General features: G+C 47.6%; 1 protein-coding gene across 4 annotated transcripts in view; it reads right to left on the reverse strand.

The window, feature by feature from the left end:
- The window catches only part of PRICKLE2 (prickle planar cell polarity protein 2), a 109,290-nt gene that overhangs the window by 21,446 nt on the left and 67,213 nt on the right, over positions 1-20,631 (reverse strand). For 3 of the 4 annotated variants that reach the window (XM_069027984.1, XM_069027987.1, XM_069027985.1), the window contains one exon: positions 10,855-11,038. In XM_069027984.1, the coding sequence (XP_068884085.1) occupies positions 10,855-11,038 (184 nt within the window). Of the gene's footprint in view, positions 1-10,854; positions 11,039-19,604; positions 19,677-20,631 lie in introns of those variants that run through there. The other variant, XM_069027986.1, reaches the window with a different exon arrangement.

Genomic DNA, 20,631 nt, shown 5'->3' on the forward strand with positions numbered 1-20,631 from the left:
GCCGGGCCAGCACCAGGAGGGGACTCGCTGGCTGAGGATCTACTCTGAAATGGCAGCCACAGTGATGTTGAACAGCTTGGGAAGAACCAGGAGAAGGTAAAGGTAAGGGAAAGCTCAGCTGGGATTGGGATTCTCTGCAGCCCCAGATGCTTGGGCAGAAGCAGAGGGCTGGCTGGCTTCCTTAAGTCTGCTCTTGGCTAGAGAGATGCAGTGCATACAGCTTTCTGCCTTTACCATGGTGGGATTAGCCCCAAGATACTCCCTCAGCTCTCAGCAATTAATTTTGGAGTAGCTGCACTGCCTGCAGCTTTCACAGGGCTCTTCCCAAACGACAGTTCCTTTGCAGTGGTTTCTGATCAGCTTTTTCCCTCGCTGTATGCTTTGGACTTTGGCCTAGAAAGCACCACCTGGGCTGGCTCTCTTCAGAGAAGCCCTCTCTGCCTGCACAGCCCCCCAGCATCTGCAGATGACAAGCTGCTGTGGGTCACCAGGAGGAATGGGGACACAGGCTGGTCACATAGGGATGGCTGACAGGGGAGCGCACCCACGGGCTCACAGGCTGATGGGGGTGGCTCATATGCAGCTATCTTCTAGAGGAAGAAATACCCTTTTATTTTAGAATAACTATCCAAACCTAGCTTTATTCAAGAATAATTGCTCTGCATTCATCTCACTCTTTGCTCTCATTCAGAACTACCTGCGAGCAAGAGCTGCTCCGGCAATTTTCTCAATTTATGATTCCTCCCGAAACCGATGTCACCATCCACCTTTCCCAATCATCAGGTTTTCCAGAAAGGGAGATTTTAGCAGATTTCCACACACGACTCCGCAGTGCTGATGACAAGGGAACTGCTCATGTTGCAAAGCCGAGGAACATGCTGAGCATATGCCACTGCAAAACCCTAAATTTGTTTTGCTAAGGCACAGCAGAAACAGACCCACCAGCTATGGAAACTGTCAAAGAAAGAACGGCTGCGAAGTATTTTGTTATGTTAAAAAGAAAACAAACTACGTACATTAGAATACTTACTTTGCATTTATAGAGCATCCTTCATCCAGGGATATCAAAGCACATATGACATGCTACATAAGGTAGCAAATACACACATTGCAAAGGACTGATTGCAGCATCACGATGTTAAATGAGCTCCCTGAGTTCATGCAGCAAGTCTGTAGCAGAGTTTGCAGTTGAAAATCTCCCGGCAACGCCCCACCTGCCATACCATACCCTTTCCTGGGCTGCCAGGCTTCCACACTGCCATGCTGTGCCTGCCCAGCTGGCACACACTCCTGCTGGCTTCTCCTGCCAAATTCCCCACGTGTGGAGACGCTGCTCACTGTGCCCTGTGTTCACACTGGTTAGCTTGTGTTTTGATTTCTTGCAATGAAGTCTTTTTGCCCACCCAGTCCTTGAAGTTGGTGGAGACTATAAATTACTTTTTTTCTGAAGAGCCGCCAAATTCCTAAAGCAATGAGCCCCAAGACGCTCACCCTGGGCAAAAAGCAATGATGGGAGCTCTTCCTTCAGCTGCCTGGGTGCTGCCTTCCCAGAGCACAATCCAGCAGGACGTACGTGCCCAGCTCCACTCCTGCTTCCGTTGGGAAGTTTTCCATTTAGTCTCAGCAGGTCTGCAGGAACTGGTTCCCATCACACCAGCAATATAGCTTGGCAGGGATGGGCAATTTGGTTTGAGAAGCAAAACAAAATAAATACAACAGGCTCCAACCTGTGTTCTGTTGCCTGAAATAACCTGAAAGGGTTTGCTTTGGATCCGCATCAGCCAAAGGGACCTTCCACAGGCGTGCTCATGGAGACGATGGAGCAGAGGCAGCTGCCAATCCTTGTCCAGTGCCTGTGGAACATCTCATGGGGAGAAAATCCTCACGCCTGCCCATGGCTTTCTCGAGCCACCATTCCCTCCTGGGGAAGAACTTGAACCAGAGGGGTGCACAGATCCTTTCACCTGGGACATCACTTCTATCCCAAGAGATCCATCCAGAGGGCAGATGAAGAGCAGAAGGACACCCCTTGCCCAGGCTGACATTAGGCCAGGCCTGTGCATATAACAGTCTCTCAGGCATCACCCATTCCCATGGCATGGACCCAGCTCCTTGGATGAGAGACCCAAGACTGGGAGGGACAGGGTCACAGGCTGCCAGTATCCCTGCCTGTGTGTCCAGCTGGCTGCTAACAGCATTTCTGACCTGGTGTGGGAGCAGCTGGGCTGGCACAGGCTCATGTGATGCTCAAAAATAAAGAAGGAGAAGGGGATTCTTAGATCAATCTGGCTTCTCAGGGAAAAAGCATGAAGAAAGTGTTAACTTGTTGGAAAATTAAACCGCTCAGTCTGCACTTTGCTTTTGTACAAAAGGTCACTGTTTTATGCTAAAGTAACTCCTCCTCCATCCAGCTCTGGGTTGCAGCACGCACAAGCCTTGTAGCTGGTGAGCCTTGCAGGGCCAGGGCCAGACCCCCCACGTGCCAGCTGATGGCTCCTCACTGCCCTTACAGGCTCTGCACTGTAAGTTGCACCCAAATAAGGATAACAGTGCAGGCAATGACCTTGGAGAAATAATATTTCCCCTTTAAACCTTGCAGTATCTGTAACTGTTTTGTTATTAGCTACTTCTGCTGTACAACACAGCAGCTCTGCATCTTCCTATTTCCCCTCGCAACAGATCTGCTCTGCCCATGCTTATCCCAACAAGAATCACTAACACACAGGAGCCCCTTGTGGGGCTGGACTAGATTTCATCCTCAGTTTCCACACTTGCCCCACTTCACTCTGACTTCCGCTCACATCTGGATGAGAGAAATCCCAAAGGAGTCTGAAACACCGGGCTGAGTTAAAATAAGGCTTCAGACAACATCACGAGGTCGCAGATGCCATGGGAATCGTCTGGCCAGTGCACTGGATATGGCACCCAGCTGTGGGTGCTAGGTGCCATGGGATTACTGGCCAGCTGGGCAAGCCCCATCCTGCCCCAGGGAGGTCCCACTCGGACAGGCACAGAACCTGGCACAGCAGATTCCCAAGATGTTATTCTCACCTTCAAAAGGAAAATGTCCAAACACCAAGTTTTGCTAACAAAAACTGATACACATTTTGGAAATTAACAGCTGCTTGATGCTAAAAGGGAGGAGAGGAGGAGGAAGAGGCATAAATTAGAAATAAACCAGGAGAAAGGAAAGAACATAATGTAAAAACAGGGTAAGAAAAAGCCTTTAAACTGGAGCCAACTTTGTTCAAAGGCACTGAGGAAAGTAATTACATTAGTTTACAAATGCCTTTGTGTTCTGTGATCTTCTTAGGTTTGGAGTATGTTTCCAGTTTAACTTTGACAGTTTACAAACCTACTCTGGCCCTGCTAAATAAAGGCAGGACTGTGGCTTGTCCCGGCGGTCCGAGGGTGACCAATGACAAAACCCACATGAGCATATCTGTGAGCAAAGCCTTACACCTCCCAGAAGGAAAAGTTTGCAAACATCCTGTAAATTCAAGCTATTGATGACAGATCTCTTTGATCAATTAAGTAAAGGAGTTGGAGAGGAAGTATAGTGTTTCTTACGCCACGAATTGCTGTTGGGAAGTAGCATTTGGTTGTACTTGCCCTGAGCACAACACCCCTTCCCAAAGCACCCACCAAACCGGGCTGTTTGGGATGACTGTACGGCTGGGATGGACTACAAAGGAGCACATGGTGCCCTGGCACGGGTGTCGACTTGCTCAGCCCTCACAGCTCCAGCACAGCCAGCTGGGCAATCCCGCCTGGCTCTCATGAAACCAAACAAACTGCAAAACCAACTGCAAGGCTTTTGCAAAGAGCCCTGTGAGGGCGGGACGTGCTGGCCTATGTGCAGTAGGGTGCCTGAACATGGATGTCCCCAAAAAGGGACCTTGGTGAGTCAGCCACCACTCAGGCACAGCACAGTAAATCATCACACAAAGTGGAGTCTGTCCAAAATACAGGCACACCAGCATTCCCCAATGTCTGCCCCATGCCCAGGACAGCATTATTTCCCCTGGGAACATGCCAGGGTACCACAGCCCTAGCAGCCCATTCCATCACACCCAGGGATGTCCCATGGCAGCACAGGGAGCTGGTGCCACATTGATGCGTGTGAGCTCAGCTGTGGCCCCTTCGCCTGGCTCACTGCTGCATGCAAACTCCCACGGGATTTGGCTGCTGAGGGAGGAAGGCAGCCAGTGGCTCTGACAAGCCCATGCTGGCCTGGGCGAGCAGGGCTGCTCCTGTGGCTTGCCTGCTCCTCCCCAGTGTCGGCTTCTGAACAGCACACGTCAGGCTTTAATGATCCTCTACAATGAACACTTAAAATTGACAGAGAAACAAACCTGATGCTTTTGTATGTCTTTCATTCCTGCTGGCCTCCCTTGGAAAAGCAAGGGGGAAAAATCCCAAACAAACCACATGCAAATAACTTTCCCAGTATGTCTGTGAAATGTTGGAAGTGCTCGTACACGTCTACTCACACACAAGCTCCACAGATGTCAGCATGTGAGCCTGGAAAACGGGTTCAGTGTGCTTTGGCCTGAGTCTGGCATGTCCTCCTTTTCCAAGGACATTAGGATACAAAGCACTGATTTATTTTTTGAAGCAAAACAATCCTTACAGCAAGGTCAGATGCTCTGAAATGAAGAGTGGGAACTGCTGCTTGGGTCTGCCAAGCATGGAGATGCAGCCAGGCATGCAGCCTGGAGGGATCCAGAGCACCCCCTGAGAGCCCAAAGCCCCAGCTGGGAGCAGACCTGCATCACCCCCAGATCTGCGAGTGCCCAAGTGCCAGTACACAGCAGTGGGAGGCAAGATGCAATCCTTGGCGCCGGGCAGTCCGGCATCCCGCAACGCTGGGTTTGCTCTTGGAAACCCGCTCCTAAGTCAGAGGGACAAGGGCAGGGAACAAAGGAAAAATAATTTTTCTAAGTGCTATTTGTTCTGGCACGCTCTGTGGCTTTCCGCACGCTTCTCTCCCATGGCTAACGGCAGCTGAGGCATCTGAGCGCTGCTGCTCCGCAGTCAAGAATGACATCCATTCCTGCCAAGCCTTTGGAGCAGCTCTTGGTCTGTAAGAGATCCCGCGGAAGCGCTGCTTCCTGCTGGCATCAAAGAGGAACATTTGAATGAAGGCCCTACATCCACATGTTTTAGACTTGTGAAAGTAGATGACATTATTTTTCTTCTTTTAAGCAGAAATTGAATTTGGATTAAAAAGAGCCAGATCAGCGCTTTCAACAGCATCGAGAGCGGTCTATGCTGCGAGGTCCATGCAGGACTCAGGGTCCCCTGGAGCACCAGGAATGATAATGATCATCTGCTGCATTGATCATCACTGATCATTCCCCTGGGTGCACTTAACATGCTCTTGGATTTCTAAGGCATGGGGTAGCACACTAGCGTAACACTGAAACACAGAAAAGCTGTAAGTGCACACTAGAATAAACCTCCAGAAGTTTCTATTGGGTAGTCCAGGGTTTTTCAGTTTTGTTTTCCATTCCCTGACTCTCACCTCTGCTGACCACCACATATCTGCTTCAAATTTCAGAATCAAGCAAACCATATCAGATGAGTGGTTTGCTTTCCATGGCCCACCAAAAGTAGCTGATTCCCTCCCTGATAACAAGATTGTTCAAGGACTAAGTAATTTTAACAGCTTCCATTGGCTCACCATGATCAGGACGACACCCAAGGATACAGAAACGGAGCAAAAGTCCAGACATATGGTTTTGCCGTGGGCTTTTTTGCAGCATGGGATGTGCTCACACTCCTCCATCCACTCTGTTCCAGGGCAGGGGGAACAGCTCCAGGACCTCCTTCCTCACCCCAGCTGCCCCCAAATCACGCAGCACTGGCATCACATGCAGAAAAAGCATTCTGTGTGCAGGACTGCTGCTCCATCCAGCAGCTGGGAAGCATTCGGCACAGTCTGATGCCTGGAGGCTGGATTTAGACAGCTCCAGCCTTGAAATAAGAGCCGTTAACTGCATGGCTATTTAGATACTGAGAGAGTTCACTGGGAAGGTGATGGACTTACTGCTACCTCAAAGTGAAACTGGAGAGCTTTTCAAAATGTGCTGAAATGCAGCTTTTGGGTAAAATACTCCAGCGTGCACATGTGTAAGGGGGCAAAATGAGAGGCAGCTGCAGCTCCTGGGAGCAGGGTACACAAGTAACAGCTTCTCCTCAGCACCCTCAGCTTTCCATCCACCCTGCTCTGCTCTCAGGATCAGGGTCTACCAGGAAAGTAGAGCTCTTCGGGCATTTTGTCCATCCTCTACTAAGTAATAAATCAGCTTGTCTGCTCCCCATTACTACACAGGTTTGGGGCATGGGGTCACTTTGGTCTGTTTTACTCCTTGCCTCATGCAAGACTTCTTGAGGAGTAGAACAGTAAAACAGAACTCAGAGGGCTCAAGAAAGAACAAGATGGTACAACGGCTGTGACACACAGGCACAAGTGAGACACACACCCCAGAGATGGCTGGCCCAGACAGTGTACTTTCTACCTCACCAGAATGGTGAAAATCTTTATGTAAGGTGTAAATGCACATTCAGTGTAGGTTCATCTCCATTCTCCTTTGCTCACTTTGTGACCTGAACAGCAACTGATGAAATTTAGAGGTTTTATAACTCAAGCCCTTGCAACAGGTCTTGCAAAAGATCCAGAAGAGGGATTAATGTGTATGTTAGACCCTGAATAAATTCCCTGTGACAGCTACAAGTTTCACACCACTGCAAAGCTCTTGAGGTCCAAGCTCTAACAGCTGCCTTAGAGAAAAATGGTCCCCTGAACCTTCATGCTGATAATTTTAGCTCAATGAGATTTTCATAACTTTTTAAGGGACTCAACCAGAGCAACTGTGTTGATAACAAGAGGGAATTAAGTTCTTACGGCACATGTAAGGTTCTCAGATGTTGGCATGCCATACAAAAAGCTACACCGCAGCTGAAGTAGAGCCCCATCTCTTGTTTAATTGGAAATTTCTGCCCATAACCAGCTGCTCCTATTACTGAGACATAATAAAGATACAAATTCTAAAATATCCCTTGTATTCAGAAATTCAAGCTGGTATGTTATAACCACAGGCCCAAGGAATTCAAGGCTGCACATTCACATGTATTTACACATGCCTTGCCTAAAAATGTGAAAAACACATCACAGAAGGACTTATTTTCAGGCATCTGCCCTCAAACTTATGTCAGTGCAAGGAGGATCAGCTGTCGGACTGCCAGCCCCAGCAGACAAACTGGCTCCCAAAGATGTCTTCCTCCGACTGCAGCCAGGCTCAGTCTGGGATTTTGCTTTGCTGAGGACACACTTCTAGAGGTGTTTGCCCAATTCAAGACTTTGACACTTATTTCTTTATCCAACCATTAAACTGCAGACAGGAAAAAAGAGCATTTCTCAAAGCCCATGTCCCCTGCTTCTATAAGCCACCTCTGCCATTCCCATCTGCATCCCTATCTTCCAGAAGAGAAGTCCCTCTTCTGCTGTAAGACAACTCCTCATTGAGGTCCAATCCAAGTGGGATTAGACCCCACAGAAGCCTCCTGGCCATCCTGTGTAGCTAATTGCAACTACAAGAAACCCTATTTCCTTATCACATTGTAATTTATGGAGCTCAGTCCTGGGTTTTTACCTGTTGCTCTCCTGGCTGGCAGGCTGTTGCTGAGCCTTACACCTCTGATGGTTTCAAACCTCTCCCAATTTCCTGCCTGAATGCATTTTGAGACAGTTCATGTCTACATTCTTGGGCTAAAGTTGGAGCTTGGATAACTTCTCTTCCCCCTCTAATGAACAGGGAGAGATCATAACCTCTCAATTTGCTAAGTTGGACAAACTAAGCTCATGTAGGCTCCCCAATGAAATAACATTTCCAGTGTCCTACCAGTTTACACCCCTCTTTCTTGAGCAGACATGTCATACATTTTAGTTGGTTTACCAGAAAAAATTTTATCATACCTTAATTCAGGGATGCTATCAATTTTTAAATTACTATCCTAATGCCTGTGTTATAAACATATTTAGAAATAGATTGCATTTATGGCTTTTGAGTCAAGCCCTTTGTAGTCTGACACACTGATGAGCCATAATATAAGGGATAACGTCCAGCTCCACTCCTCATTACAATGTTTGGATCAGTATCTGTGCACACCGGACCAATGCTTTTTTTGTCTTTAGTACTGGGCTTTGAGTAACCAACATGATTTTCACTAGTGACAGGTACCACAGACCAGCTGATGCCTGAGTTAGTGTCCAGGAATACAGTGAGACCTTATAGGTTTGAGTCAATTCCCATCTAGATGACAATAATTTAAGCTTTGGTTTGAAGGGACTCTCCAAATACTGAAATGACGTGTGGACACTGCCAAAAAACAATGTCATGTTCGCAGGCCAGCTCCTCCCCACTGAAATCCTCTAAATTGCTGTGTTGAGTGAGACATGAGTGCTGTCTCCCAAGAACAGCAAGGTAGGAAGGCTGTCATCCAAGTAAAATAGGAAAATTGCATTAGTCTTTCAGGGGAACACTTACCTCCCCAGTTCATATACTGCATAGACATTTTAATAAGATAGAATATTGCAGAAAAAGTTGTTTCATTTCATCTGTTTCACATCCAAAAAAAAAAAAATCATCAGCAAAACAGCAGGAGGAAGAGAAAAATTCCCTGCCTGTTATTTTCCCCCCAGCCTGACAGCAGTACCCTCAGCCAGAGTAGAGCCCACCAGCTGCTCCATGGCAGGCACCAGCCTTGCAGAGGCTCCACATCACGTGCACACACCTGACTCATTGACCAAAAAGGCACACGTATGTCTGCAGACTTACACGGCCCCAGTGAATTGTCGCAGAGGTGTCTCCTACCCGCATGGGAAGTAAATGGCCCCTCTGGCACTGTGGGGCATCCACAGCCACAGGACAACCATTCTATGATTCCTTGAAATTCAGGATGCTGCTCTTCACCCAGGGACAACCCCCAGCCCTGCAGTGTGGCTCTTGCACAGCCCAAGGAAGTCACACAACGCTTCTGTCATCTTAGTGGCTCATCTAACACGTGAAAACTCATGAAAGGGCTGGCAGATGAGCTCTGCTGGACGGATTTCAGTGCCTGTCTCTGGCTCTGCTTATGGCTGCTCTTCATCTCCATAGTGATTAGAGACAGGTTTGAAGTGGCAAATTTGCTGAAAGGCCCAGTGATGCAGACTGGGGAGTGTAATGAGAAAACAAGCATTTGGATCGAGGAGCACTGTGACCTCTGCAAGAAATAGATGCTGGAAGAACCTAAAAATACATTAACCTGGGTAATGCATGAGATGTCAGTAGCTACAGATAGAGCTAATGGGCTTCTGTTTCTTCCTGAGCAACCCAAACTCCCTGAAGCCACACTTAAAGAGCACCTGAGGGATCAAAAAAGCATACGGGTCTCCTGAAATATGTCACCACGATGCTGAAAGTGGGTTTCAATCACTGCCCATGCCATGATGTACTCATTAAAGACCATGGCTACCTGGTCAGGTGCCACCTGTCACTAAATACCTGTATTTCCACCCCAAGCTAGAGGAACATGGGCCAGCTTGGGCTCCAGAAGCTGCCAACATGCCTGGACAGAAAACAGCAATGACAGCAGGTGGCACCAGCTTGGGTATGGTCCTCCAAAGGGACTCCTCAAACCCAAGTGGTTCATGTTGCCACAGCATGAAGGACCAGCAGAGCTACTTCAGAACCATCTGCATTTCTCCACACCCAACATCTTGTACCTCCTGTGAGGCAAAAAGAGAGCCTCTGACATAAGGATGGTGACAGAAAACAAGGCTGCTGCCTGATTCGCATGGTTGGATGGCACCAAATGAAACACAAAGTGCTGTGGAGTTACAAGTGAGCACTGAGAGAGGCTTATAAAGACAAGGAAAAGAAAAAGAAACAAGCCACCAAACAACTGGATTCTCTAATCAGACAGATAATATTTATAGCCTACGGGTGGTACCAAAACATTTCAGGAAATTTCTAAGCCAGGAATAAAAGCACAGGAAAACACAGTACTTAAGGACAGCAACTATGCCAGTAAGAATGAAAGCTTTCCACCCTCTCCTAGCCTCCTTACACAGTTTAATATTATTGCCATGTCATATCATACTGCAATTATCAAGGCTAAGCTAATTTTGCAATCTCCACTGCAAATTAAGTTCTGAGTTGAACATATAAAAAACCAGCATAAAAATCAAAGGAATCATGTAAACTGGAAGGAGCAGAATCAATGCACGCTCCACACAGCACACTGAGGTCTATCCATCCCACTCAATCCTATACCAAGAGACTTGAGCTTTATTTAAGCTATTCCTTCCAGTAAGGCATAAACATCATGCTTGAAAAACCCAAACCACAAAGCTTTTGGCCCATTTTTCAGACTAATCTACCAGCTGACTGTCTGCCCTGGACTTATGACAGAGAAGAGCAGTCCAGGAGGGCAGAACACAAGCACTGAGTCCCTGGGAAACACTGGAGTCCCACTGCTTTTTTCCCAGTGAAACATTAGATACGTCTGTATCCTTTCCCTTGCACAGCCACAAGAAATCCCATCCTGGAGGTATTTTGTCTCCCCCCCTCTCAATTACCAATTACATCCACATACGCAGAAAACCACAGGTCCTGCAAGGATCACGTGTCTATTTTGTTCCATTTGTGCATTCAGACCAGACCTCTCCCTGCAAGTCTCTCTAGGGCACCTGGAAACAACCACATGCAACAAGTGCTTGCACCCTAGAAGAAAAAGCAGGGAAACTATTTCCAAAGAACATGCAAACCCAATTATTTTCTGGTAACTGGGTGGTATCATCATTACCTGCTCAGGCTTCAGGCCAGGGGGGACCCAGGCATACTCCTCCAAAGCACAGCCTGAGTCGTCGTCAGAAGTTGAATTCCTCTGGAAGTCAAACATGAGCTTCGTGACTGTCTTCTCCATCTCCAGAGGCATAACTGTTACAATGTGCTCTTCCTGGGAGCACTTACAGTGAAGGCAAATCTTCCTGTAAGGTGAGGAGAGACAAAAAGAGATGCCCCAGTGAGCAGTGCTTTAAACAAGAAAGTGATTCCTGCCAGTTGCTGGCCTGCAGAGACTAAACTCAACCCTTTCTTATGCTCAGGCATTTTCTAACACAGGATTTGTCTCTCTTATGAGGAGAAAATAAAAATCCGTATTTGCTGTAACAACACCTGGCAATCCATCTGAGTCAGACTGCCCAATGTTTGGGGATATGCAATTACTTGTCCCTTTACTGCACCACAAAGAGTATTTCCAGGGGCCAGCACAGGCACAGGGCATGCACCTGCCTGGTGGGGGCTGACATGCCAGCCAGAATTGCAGAGTCATTACCGAATTTAGGACAACTGAGCACTTCGCTAAAATGGGAAATAGTGGATTGACTGGGAAGCTGCAAATGACAAGTCTCTTTAGCCCGCTGATAGCATAAATTTGCTTATTAAAGTAGCATAAAAATTGATTACAGTCTGAACACATAAAACTAAATTAAATTAAGGGAGGCTACAAAACCCACAGTCACACTACAATGGAATCTTAACCACCTGGCTCAGTGGCACACGCTGCAGCTCAGCGGCACAGGAAGGAAAGCACAAGAACTGAAAGAACAGCCCACAGGTTGCAATTCAACAGTCATTAGCTTAATTTACTGCAAATATCAGTTTTCTTAGCACTTCTTTAAAGGGGCTGTTCCTGCAGCTTGTGGTCTGTGACACATTTTCTTCACAGGCTTGAGCCTGAGCTTTTATCTGCAGGGCTGCAAGGACAGTATAGATTCATACAGTGGTTTGGGTTGAAAGGAATCTCAACGATCATTCAGTTCCAACATCCCCTGCCATGGGCAGGGACACCTCCCACTAGACCAGGCTGCTCAGAGCTCCATCCAGCCTGGCCTTGAACACTTCAAGGGATGGGACATCTGCAAGTTCTCCAGGCAATCTGTGCCAGGGCCTCATCCCTCTCATAGTAAAGAATGCCTTCCTAATATCCAGTCTAAACCTACTCTGTTTCAGTTTAAATCCATTCCCCCTTGTCCTATCTCTATATACCCTTGTAAAAAGTCCCTCTCCAGCAATCCTGTAGGCTCCTTTGGGTACTGAAAGGCTGATAAGGTCACCACAGAGCCTTCTCTTCTTCAGGCTGAACAATCCCAATTGTCTCAGCCTTTCCTCACAGGACAGGTGTTCCATCCCTCTAATCATCACACCCCATCACCACAGTAACAGTGAAGGACAAACCTGGCTGAAAACATCGCCTGACAAAGAGGTTAAAGGGAATGCTGATAAATTGGCTTCTATTTTTGAAAACTCTTCCACAGGGTGGGTCAACGGTATCTATTTTAAAGCAACCACACAGGATTCTGAATTAATTTGCACTAATGAAGCACCACTGACTTCTGAGGAATGAGATAAGGTTTCACTTGGGTAGCAGAAGGGAGACATCACAGAAATAATAAGGTACCACACAACAAGCAAGGGAAAATTTACAGTTGCCATTGCAGGTTTCTCTGCTCTGTGGCAAAGCAAAGAAATTCAGAGGGATGCAATAGTTAAACCTGGGGGCTGGAATTTTTAAACACCTTTCCTTCTCTTTCACTGCTGTGTACAAGCCAGCTAAGCATAGCAGTGCTCAGATCCAGCTTCAAGTCTAAATTTCCATTTGGCCATTACAGCACAAAAAATGCACTCTAGCAAAAATCAAGAGGCTCCGTTAAGTCAAGCCAGGGAGATTTGCCAGATTTTCCCATTTCCTGCCTTTCATCAGATCTAAACCACACAGCAACCCCCACACACCCCAGCGTCTGGTTTGCATCCAGTTGGGGAGTCTCGGCATCACTTCTGGCTGTTTCTTTAAAAAATAATCAAGGAACCATTTCATGTGAATACTTTAATTAATCAGCTACCATGGAAGGGTGTGGAAGGGGTACTCTGCCTCAGCAAAGTCACTGGTATCATTGCTGTTTCCATCTCATTTCACGGTACGATTAAAAGCAGCTCAATAGGCAACAAGATGTTAAGAATAATTCATAGAGCCCCAATTTGGCACTAGAGATAGCTATTCCAAGGGAGTTTAGGACTTAGCCAAATTTTAACTTTTGGGATATCGATCATGAGCTTTAAAGGGGAACAAACCCAAGAGTCCACTGGGAGCACGAACATGACGATGGGGAAAGAGCCAGCCCACAGGCTGCTTCCTCCTTCCCACTCTAGACACACCCCCTTCAGGAGATGGGAGATGGCAGGAGAGCATCAGAGCTCTTGGCTTTTAATAAACTAAATAAATCAGGACCTGTAATAACAGTGTCAAAGAGTGAATAGGTGAGATGTATGATCAGATAGACCCCAGAGATCACTCCCACCATTCCCCCCCCACCCCCCGCTCCCAGCTCACACCACATACAGCCAGGAGCTTGAGGACTGGGTCAGGAAGCTGGTTTACCCCACCCTTCCTCCTGCCCCATTCTAGGCAAGTGAGTACTGTCAGTGAGTGGCTTCCCTGGTCAGAAAAGCAAAGGATGAACACAACACAGGTAGTCTATCTACTCAGCAGTGACGTCCCCAAGCCAGGACAACTTTTCACCATTAAAACTTGACGATATCCAGGCGTGGGGTTTCTGCCACCTCCCCAGGCAAACTGTACAAAATTCAAGATCTTGCCTCTGAGACATTCAGCTTTTTCCTCCTCATTAAAAGCAGATGATTAACAGCTTCAATTACAATTTTCTTTACATTAGGATATGTTGTTTCATGGGAACAATACCCAGTGTCCTAGGAGTGTCTTTCTATGATCAGGTTTCCATGACTTCTTCACATAGGTCTCACTTACTCAACTTTATCATCTTCCAGCTCACTATAATTAAAAATAATTCCCCATAGTAAAAATTTAATATCAAAATGTACATTTCATATGTGAGATGAAATCGAAAAACCCATTTTCCCCTGCTGCATTCAGAGCAGAGCAGCACAAAGCGAGACAATGACTGTGTCAGCACTCACCTGTGCCTGCAGTGACCGCAGTGACAATGTGGGTGCCCCTGCCACAGCAGAGAGCTGGTGGGTGTTGGAGGAGCAGGGCCATGGCTGGCAGCCTGCCTGGCTGCTCCTGCCAGCAGCAGCTCGTTAGTCACTATTGTGGGAAGCATGTCACAGCCTGGAGATGATCAGCACATCGGTGTGTCACACACCTTACCATGGACAAGGAGCTACAGCCCAGGTGGGGTGGCACCTCCTCCAAAGGGAAACTCATTTAGCTTGGCTCTGGCCAAGCCTCATCACCACCAAGGCCTCAGCAACAACAACCTCTGCTGCCTGTGCAGCCTCGCACAACTTAAGAAGAGCGCAGGCAGCTGTTTCTTTTTAAGCAAGAATAAATTAACACCAATCACTGTCTGGAAATTCCATCTTCATTCATGAGCCTTTCCATTTTGCTCTCATCCCAGGTCTGCAAGTTTGTCTCAGGGAAGAACCTGCCCTGGTGACTCAGAGATATCACCAGCACTGGGGAGGAAACAACGATGCCAGGATGGCTGACAGCATGACTGGCTTTGAGCACGGAGGGTGAATAAAGGAGCTTTTAAGCAGCTGTAGCTTGTGGACAGGGAGGAAAGGCAAGCGGGAGCCAGCCGGCAGCCAGGCTGCTGCGGGAGGCACGGGCTGGGGGGCATCAGCAGGGCTGCTTAGCACGGAGCTGTGCACAGAGCTGCCCTGTAGCAGGGCCAGGACAGCAGGAAGCAGATGGGGAGAAAAAGAACATTTCCTGGTGTCAGATTTAGCTGGAAAAGAGCTTGCCTTGAATTTACTTCACATGGTACAAAGCAGCAATGTCTCAAAAACAGACCGAAAAATTTCTTCTCCTCAAGGCCAGCAAAGTTACAAGATGGATGTGTTTTATTTTGCATTGGCTGCTTTTACATGGTGCTCCTGGCACAGTGGGCAAGTTGTCTCCTCAGAGGAGACTTTAAGCCCATTCCCAGTCACATCCCTACCCACACACTGGTGAAGGAGGAAGGTGAAAATAGATCCACCACCCCATGCCAGCCCTTTTCTCTCTACAGATGAAAACAGGCACACAATGGGAATCTGAAGCAAAGAGGACCCAGCACACCAAGCAGAGAACCTGGCTTCTAAGTCCCACTTGCTTGGGATACAGAAGTAAGTACACTCCCAGCCTCAGTCCACCTACAAAGATCTTGACACAAAACCAATTGACCTGCAAGGTCTCTGGGACAAGGCAGTCCCTTGTTGTACATCCCTGATAGCAAAGCACAGCCTCTGCTATCTCTGGAGGCTCCCACAGCCCCTTCATCTCAGCAATGGCACCAACAATAATCTAAACCACGCTGAAAACACTAGTGCTGTGCAAGAGGCTCTGGAGAGAGCTGCAAACATGACCCCAGCTTTCTGAAGAGACGTGAGGTCTCCCTGCTGTGAAAAACCAGCACCGAGGCAAAGGGGGTCCTTGCCAAAGGTGTGTGGCTTCAGCAAAGGAGCCAGGTAAGCTGGCCTCTCCCAGGGTCCCTGCATGTGTCAGGCTTTGGGGTGCACAGGCAGGATGGGACTCCCTAGGATGCTGACAGCAGCATACCCCTGCCTGCAGGAAAAGCTCCTGGCCACAGGGCTCTTCTCTTCCCGTTTAGTGGGTGGCATGCAGAACATAACACAGCAAACAGCACCAAAGCAAAGCGTGCCCAGGCTGGGATCTGCAGATATTCTGAGGAACGGCGGAGCCCAACGCCTCCCAGCAACAGTAGGAATGAAAGCAGAGTTTAAAATTGTGGCAGAAATGTTAAAATTCCTCTCAGACAAAGAAGGAACTCGGTAAACAGCCCTTATCACCCACCAGTGGGTGCTTATCTCTGCTTCTCACTTGTTTCTTCTGGGATGGAGATAAATGGGCTGTATCAGGGAGCACCTCCATCTCCAGACAAAGCGAGAAGCAGTAATGCCATGGCCATGCAGGGCCATGTGATGCCTCTGCTGTGCTCCCTAATACAGGATTTGCACGCATTTGTGCACACATTAACATGCAAGATTTGGAATCCCCCAGAAAGCAATTGGCTGCTCTGCTTGGATGGGGTGTGTAAATGCAGACGGACAATTCCCTTCTCATTTGGCTTAAGACATACACAGCAGCCTGATCTCTTTCCACCATCATGCCATCATTCTGACTGCAATAAGGCTTTTGTGTCAGCCATCAGTCAGTAAATCACAAAATCCCAAGACTTCTTGAGAAAGGGAGAGGCTCAGGATTTGGGGCAGCTCATGTGACCTCTGAGTCTCTTAACAAGGGCGTCTTAATATCCCTGCCTGTTATCTCCTCCCCTCATTTGAGAGTTAATGAGGCATCTTCCCATCCCAAGTGAGCTCCAGTTATACAGACCCGTTTCTCCAGACCTCACAGGCAGGGCAAACATTTACCCAAATGGAAAAATTAACACAGTCCTTCACTGCCATAGGGAGAGTCCAGCAGCTCTTCTCCAGCACAGGGAAACTGATGCATGGAGCAACCACAGGCAGCATCCAGCTGTGGCTTCCCCACAGACTTCCTAAACATCAGACAAGCCCCAAGCTTTTGTGCTCAAAACAGTTCAGGCTGAAGTTCTGCCTCTTTCTCCAACTTCTCTAACACTGTATTTTGAACTAAACGGTCCCAGCAGCCCCCAACCAGCTGCTGCCCATTGCCTCAGGTCCCATGGATTTCAGTGACAAGAGGACATCTCTCCAGACAAAACATTTCTGCAACTTCCCAGCTCTTCCAGTCACTGCAGCTGAAAAAACCCCCAACCTATCAGTGGGAATGAACTGCAAAGACTCTGTTACCTGGGTTGAAAAGAAAGCTTATCAAAAGCTTTTACCTGCCCACTGTGGTGCAGGAGGAGGAGGAGGTGAAGTAGACACGGGTACCTACAATATTTGGAACTGAAAGTCTGAAGACGAGGCCCTTGGTACCCTGCAAGGACTCAAGGGATGCTAACACTCACTTGACACAACATGTTGTGGGAACAGCTGGCTTGAAGATCAACATCAGGTGGCAGCAAGAGAGCTGGCAGAACAGTAAAGCCAGGAAACCAAGGAGGAGAAAAACAATCCAGCAGCCAAACTGGTTGCATCCTACAGATACAGGTCCCCCAGATCCCAAAGGCCATAGGAAGAGCATGTTTAGCCACCCAGCTCCATAAAAGTCTGCAGGAGGTGGGGAAACACTGAGAGGACGGAGGAGTTGCAAATTAGACTCTTCTCCATCTTCCCCATCCATCTTCTCTTGTCTCCCCACTCAATTTGCTCAAGGCAAGTCAACTTTACAGTGTTGTTTTATGTGTAGCTCCCCCCTGACCCCTGCAGTGCCCACAGCAGCAGCTGTGAAGGTATCCAGGATGGCATTGAAGCTTTTATGACTAAGCCCATTTCCTTTCCTGGAAAAATTCTCCTCTCTAGCTGATTTGTCCAGGCTGGAGACTAATTTTATTTTAAAAACTCATCCTTTACCAATGCAAAAGCTATTCTTGCTTAATTAAAAAAAGGAAGAATAAAAAAAGAACTATCTCCAGTACTGCCAGTTGCAGCCAAATATGAGCAAGAGCTGCCTTTGAGGATTTTCCATTTGCTCTGTTTGCATCACAAATCAGGACCATCCCATTCAAAAGCAGGTAGAACATCTCCCCGTGGGTTCCCACTTGCCCTGTCCCCATATCACTGCTTCACTGAGGCATGGCCTGAGGCAGCCTCCAGGCTTCTCCCAATCCTGCTGTCTGTGGTCTTAGGCACCACATGGCAGACAACAACCTTCAGCACACCAGAGGCAGACCAAAAAATTAGGACAAAACACAACACAATGCACAAACCCCCCAAATTCCTCATCTGATCTGTCTGGTGCCCCCTTAGGCAAACAAGGAGTCACAGAACCACAGATCAAAGCTGTGGCCAGACCTTGCAGCAACATCCCTGGATGAGAATGAGAGCACGACCAGCCTTTCAACCTGCGGCTAAACCACAGTGGGGGATCTAGGGTGCACCACAGGCCATTTTGGGGGTGCACCCCAGTGCTCTGCAATGAACACAGGTCCCTGCTTGGGCTCCAGTTTCTTCTCGTGAGCTGGGTAAGAGCTGCAGGGTGTTGAAACACCCTCTTGACCTGAACCACACTGCCAGGCTGCTCCCATGAGCCACAACCCCTGACATGAACTGTGAAAATTCTGATGCATAAAGATGAGTTAGCTAAATTAAAGGATACTAATAACTCAGCAGGTCTCAGAAGAACTCTCAGCTTGGATCTCTCAGGATATTTTGCAGAAGATTCAATAATTTTTTTCATAATAGAGGTTAGACAGAAGCAGGCAAAGTGCTACACCTATGTGAGCTGCAGATCAAGCAAAGGGGAGAGAGATAAGAGGCAAAAGAAGCTGCAGTGAGCTCCAGCCTGTTTCCCACCCATGCTACCCAGAGAAAAGGAATCCAACAGGCTGCTCCCTCACATCCAAGATGACGGAGGCAGCCTGCCAGCTCTCAGGCTTACCGCTACTCTCAGCATATTTATATTAGGGTTGGTTTTTTTCTCCTTAAAGGTCCAGCTCTTAGCATACAGAAACAATAACAACCACATCTTTTTCCCTGGTCATGGAGAAAAAATGCAAACCACTAGTTTACAAGTTGAAGAGAAGAACAGGCTCAGCAGCAGCAGTAACAACCCTGAAGCTGGTGGGCAAACAATGCTGAAGCCAAGCTCATCATTATAAAAGGCAGAAGAAGGTACAGGATGGGCAGATGCAGGGACTGTGGACACCCGAGAGGGTTTGGTGTCCCCCATGGCAGGACAACTCCAACCCCAAGGATCCCAGAGACCCATGGGGCCCCTGGCTGATGGGGTTGGGGCAGGGGAGGTAGTGGAGGAGTAGTCACAGCAGGGCCCTGACAAACTCTCCCTCTGGGCTCCCCATCCAAGAGCCAATATGAGAGTGTGTGACAAAGCCCTGCCTACCCTGAGGGTTATCTTGTCAGATTTTAGTGATAGCATTGGGTAGCTTTTCAGCCTAACAAGATGCAGAGCTGTATAGAAGGAGGTTTTTTCTGCTTTGTTCTTAACTGAATGATGAAAATTCCAAGCCTGGGGTTCTAGAACCCTGGATCCAAACCCAGCTCTCCACTGAGAAACCTGTCACTGTTCAGCATGCGGATCTTCACTGTTTTCTCAAGTTTGAATAACCCTGGGCTCTCCACAGGCAGTATTTATCTTCCTGCCCATCTCTTTCCCCCATCCCATTCCAGGCTTGCAACCTATCACTCCAGACTAGCTAAGCTAAGTGAGTTCCCAGAGACCTGCCCCAGGGCTGTACATGCTATTTTAAGGGCCTTCACCAGTTTGTATTTGCAGCATGACAAGCAGAAACCACGGGAACCAGTAAACATGCTTCAATCCAAGCATATCCAGGCCATACATCCTGAAGGAAAAAACCTAGCTGATAGGCAAAGTGCTCAGAAGCAAGATGAGCTAGGCTGAAAATCGTCACTATTTCAAAAGTTAAGGCTCAGACGGTGTCCCATGAAGCAGGCAATACTGACCTGTGAAAGCAAACACTGCCAGCCTGATCTGTGCCTGTGCTGGCTGAGCCAGAGCCATGCTGCCGACAGCAAACGCACAAGGCTGGGTCATTCTGTTAAACCGAGCCTGGCTGGCAGAAAACACACAATGGGAGAAGATTAAAATATGAAGCAAAACATAATCTTGTTAGCTGCAGACAGTTTTACTTCACAAATCTTTATCACAGGCTCAAGCTGGCACCCTTATAAACACAATGCAGTGATGCGAGACATGTAAGTGCTCCCACAGCAGGCGAAATAATCGCCGAATGAAAATAAGTCAGATAAGTTACAAGATAAGAGAGCTAAAACTGAAAGGATGACACTGCATCTGGTGCAAATAATTATTTTGGCATTATTCTGTCCAGCACTAATCCTCAACTGCTCGAAAAGATTCAATCACTGTTGAGCACCGCCAAGGAATCATGACTAGAAAACAAAGAGCAACTGGATTAAAATCTTTCCACGGTCACAGGTCACGTCTGTGCCACATCTGCTTAAAATGTTCCTTCAAGGGACAAGAAAAAAAAGGAAATTGGACTTGAAAAGATTGCACTGAAGAACAGAACCCCCAGATTGCAGTTCTAGGTTGGTTTACAGTTTGGCATTCTGGCAAGAACAACAAGGACTTAGAAAGATTACTTTAAAACTTTCTATTCTCAGGAAGGCAAAACCACCAAAATAAACATCCGAACGGCAATGTCCTCATTCACAGCCCCAGCCTGCATGCAGTCTGCTCAGAAAATGTGCTTCTAGGGGCTGCGTTTACCAGAGCAATACAATTAATATCAAGAGATGAGGATTTTTTAACTCCTACTAGTCAGCTGAGCCTTCCTGATTATTTTTAAAATGAAAAGTCCATTACAATAGCATCAGCATTTCTCCCTGATATCTTGCAGCTGCAGAAAAGCAATTTAAGAATTAACCTTTTACATCCATAAACACAGAGAACAGCAAAGGCTGGAAAAACAGCACAGCCCCTCACAGCTCACCACCACCAGCACACTGA

The sequence above is a fragment of the Aphelocoma coerulescens genome, chromosome 12, assembly GCF_041296385.1.
Source record: "Aphelocoma coerulescens isolate FSJ_1873_10779 chromosome 12, UR_Acoe_1.0, whole genome shotgun sequence".
Taxonomy (NCBI): domain Eukaryota; kingdom Metazoa; phylum Chordata; class Aves; order Passeriformes; family Corvidae; genus Aphelocoma; species Aphelocoma coerulescens.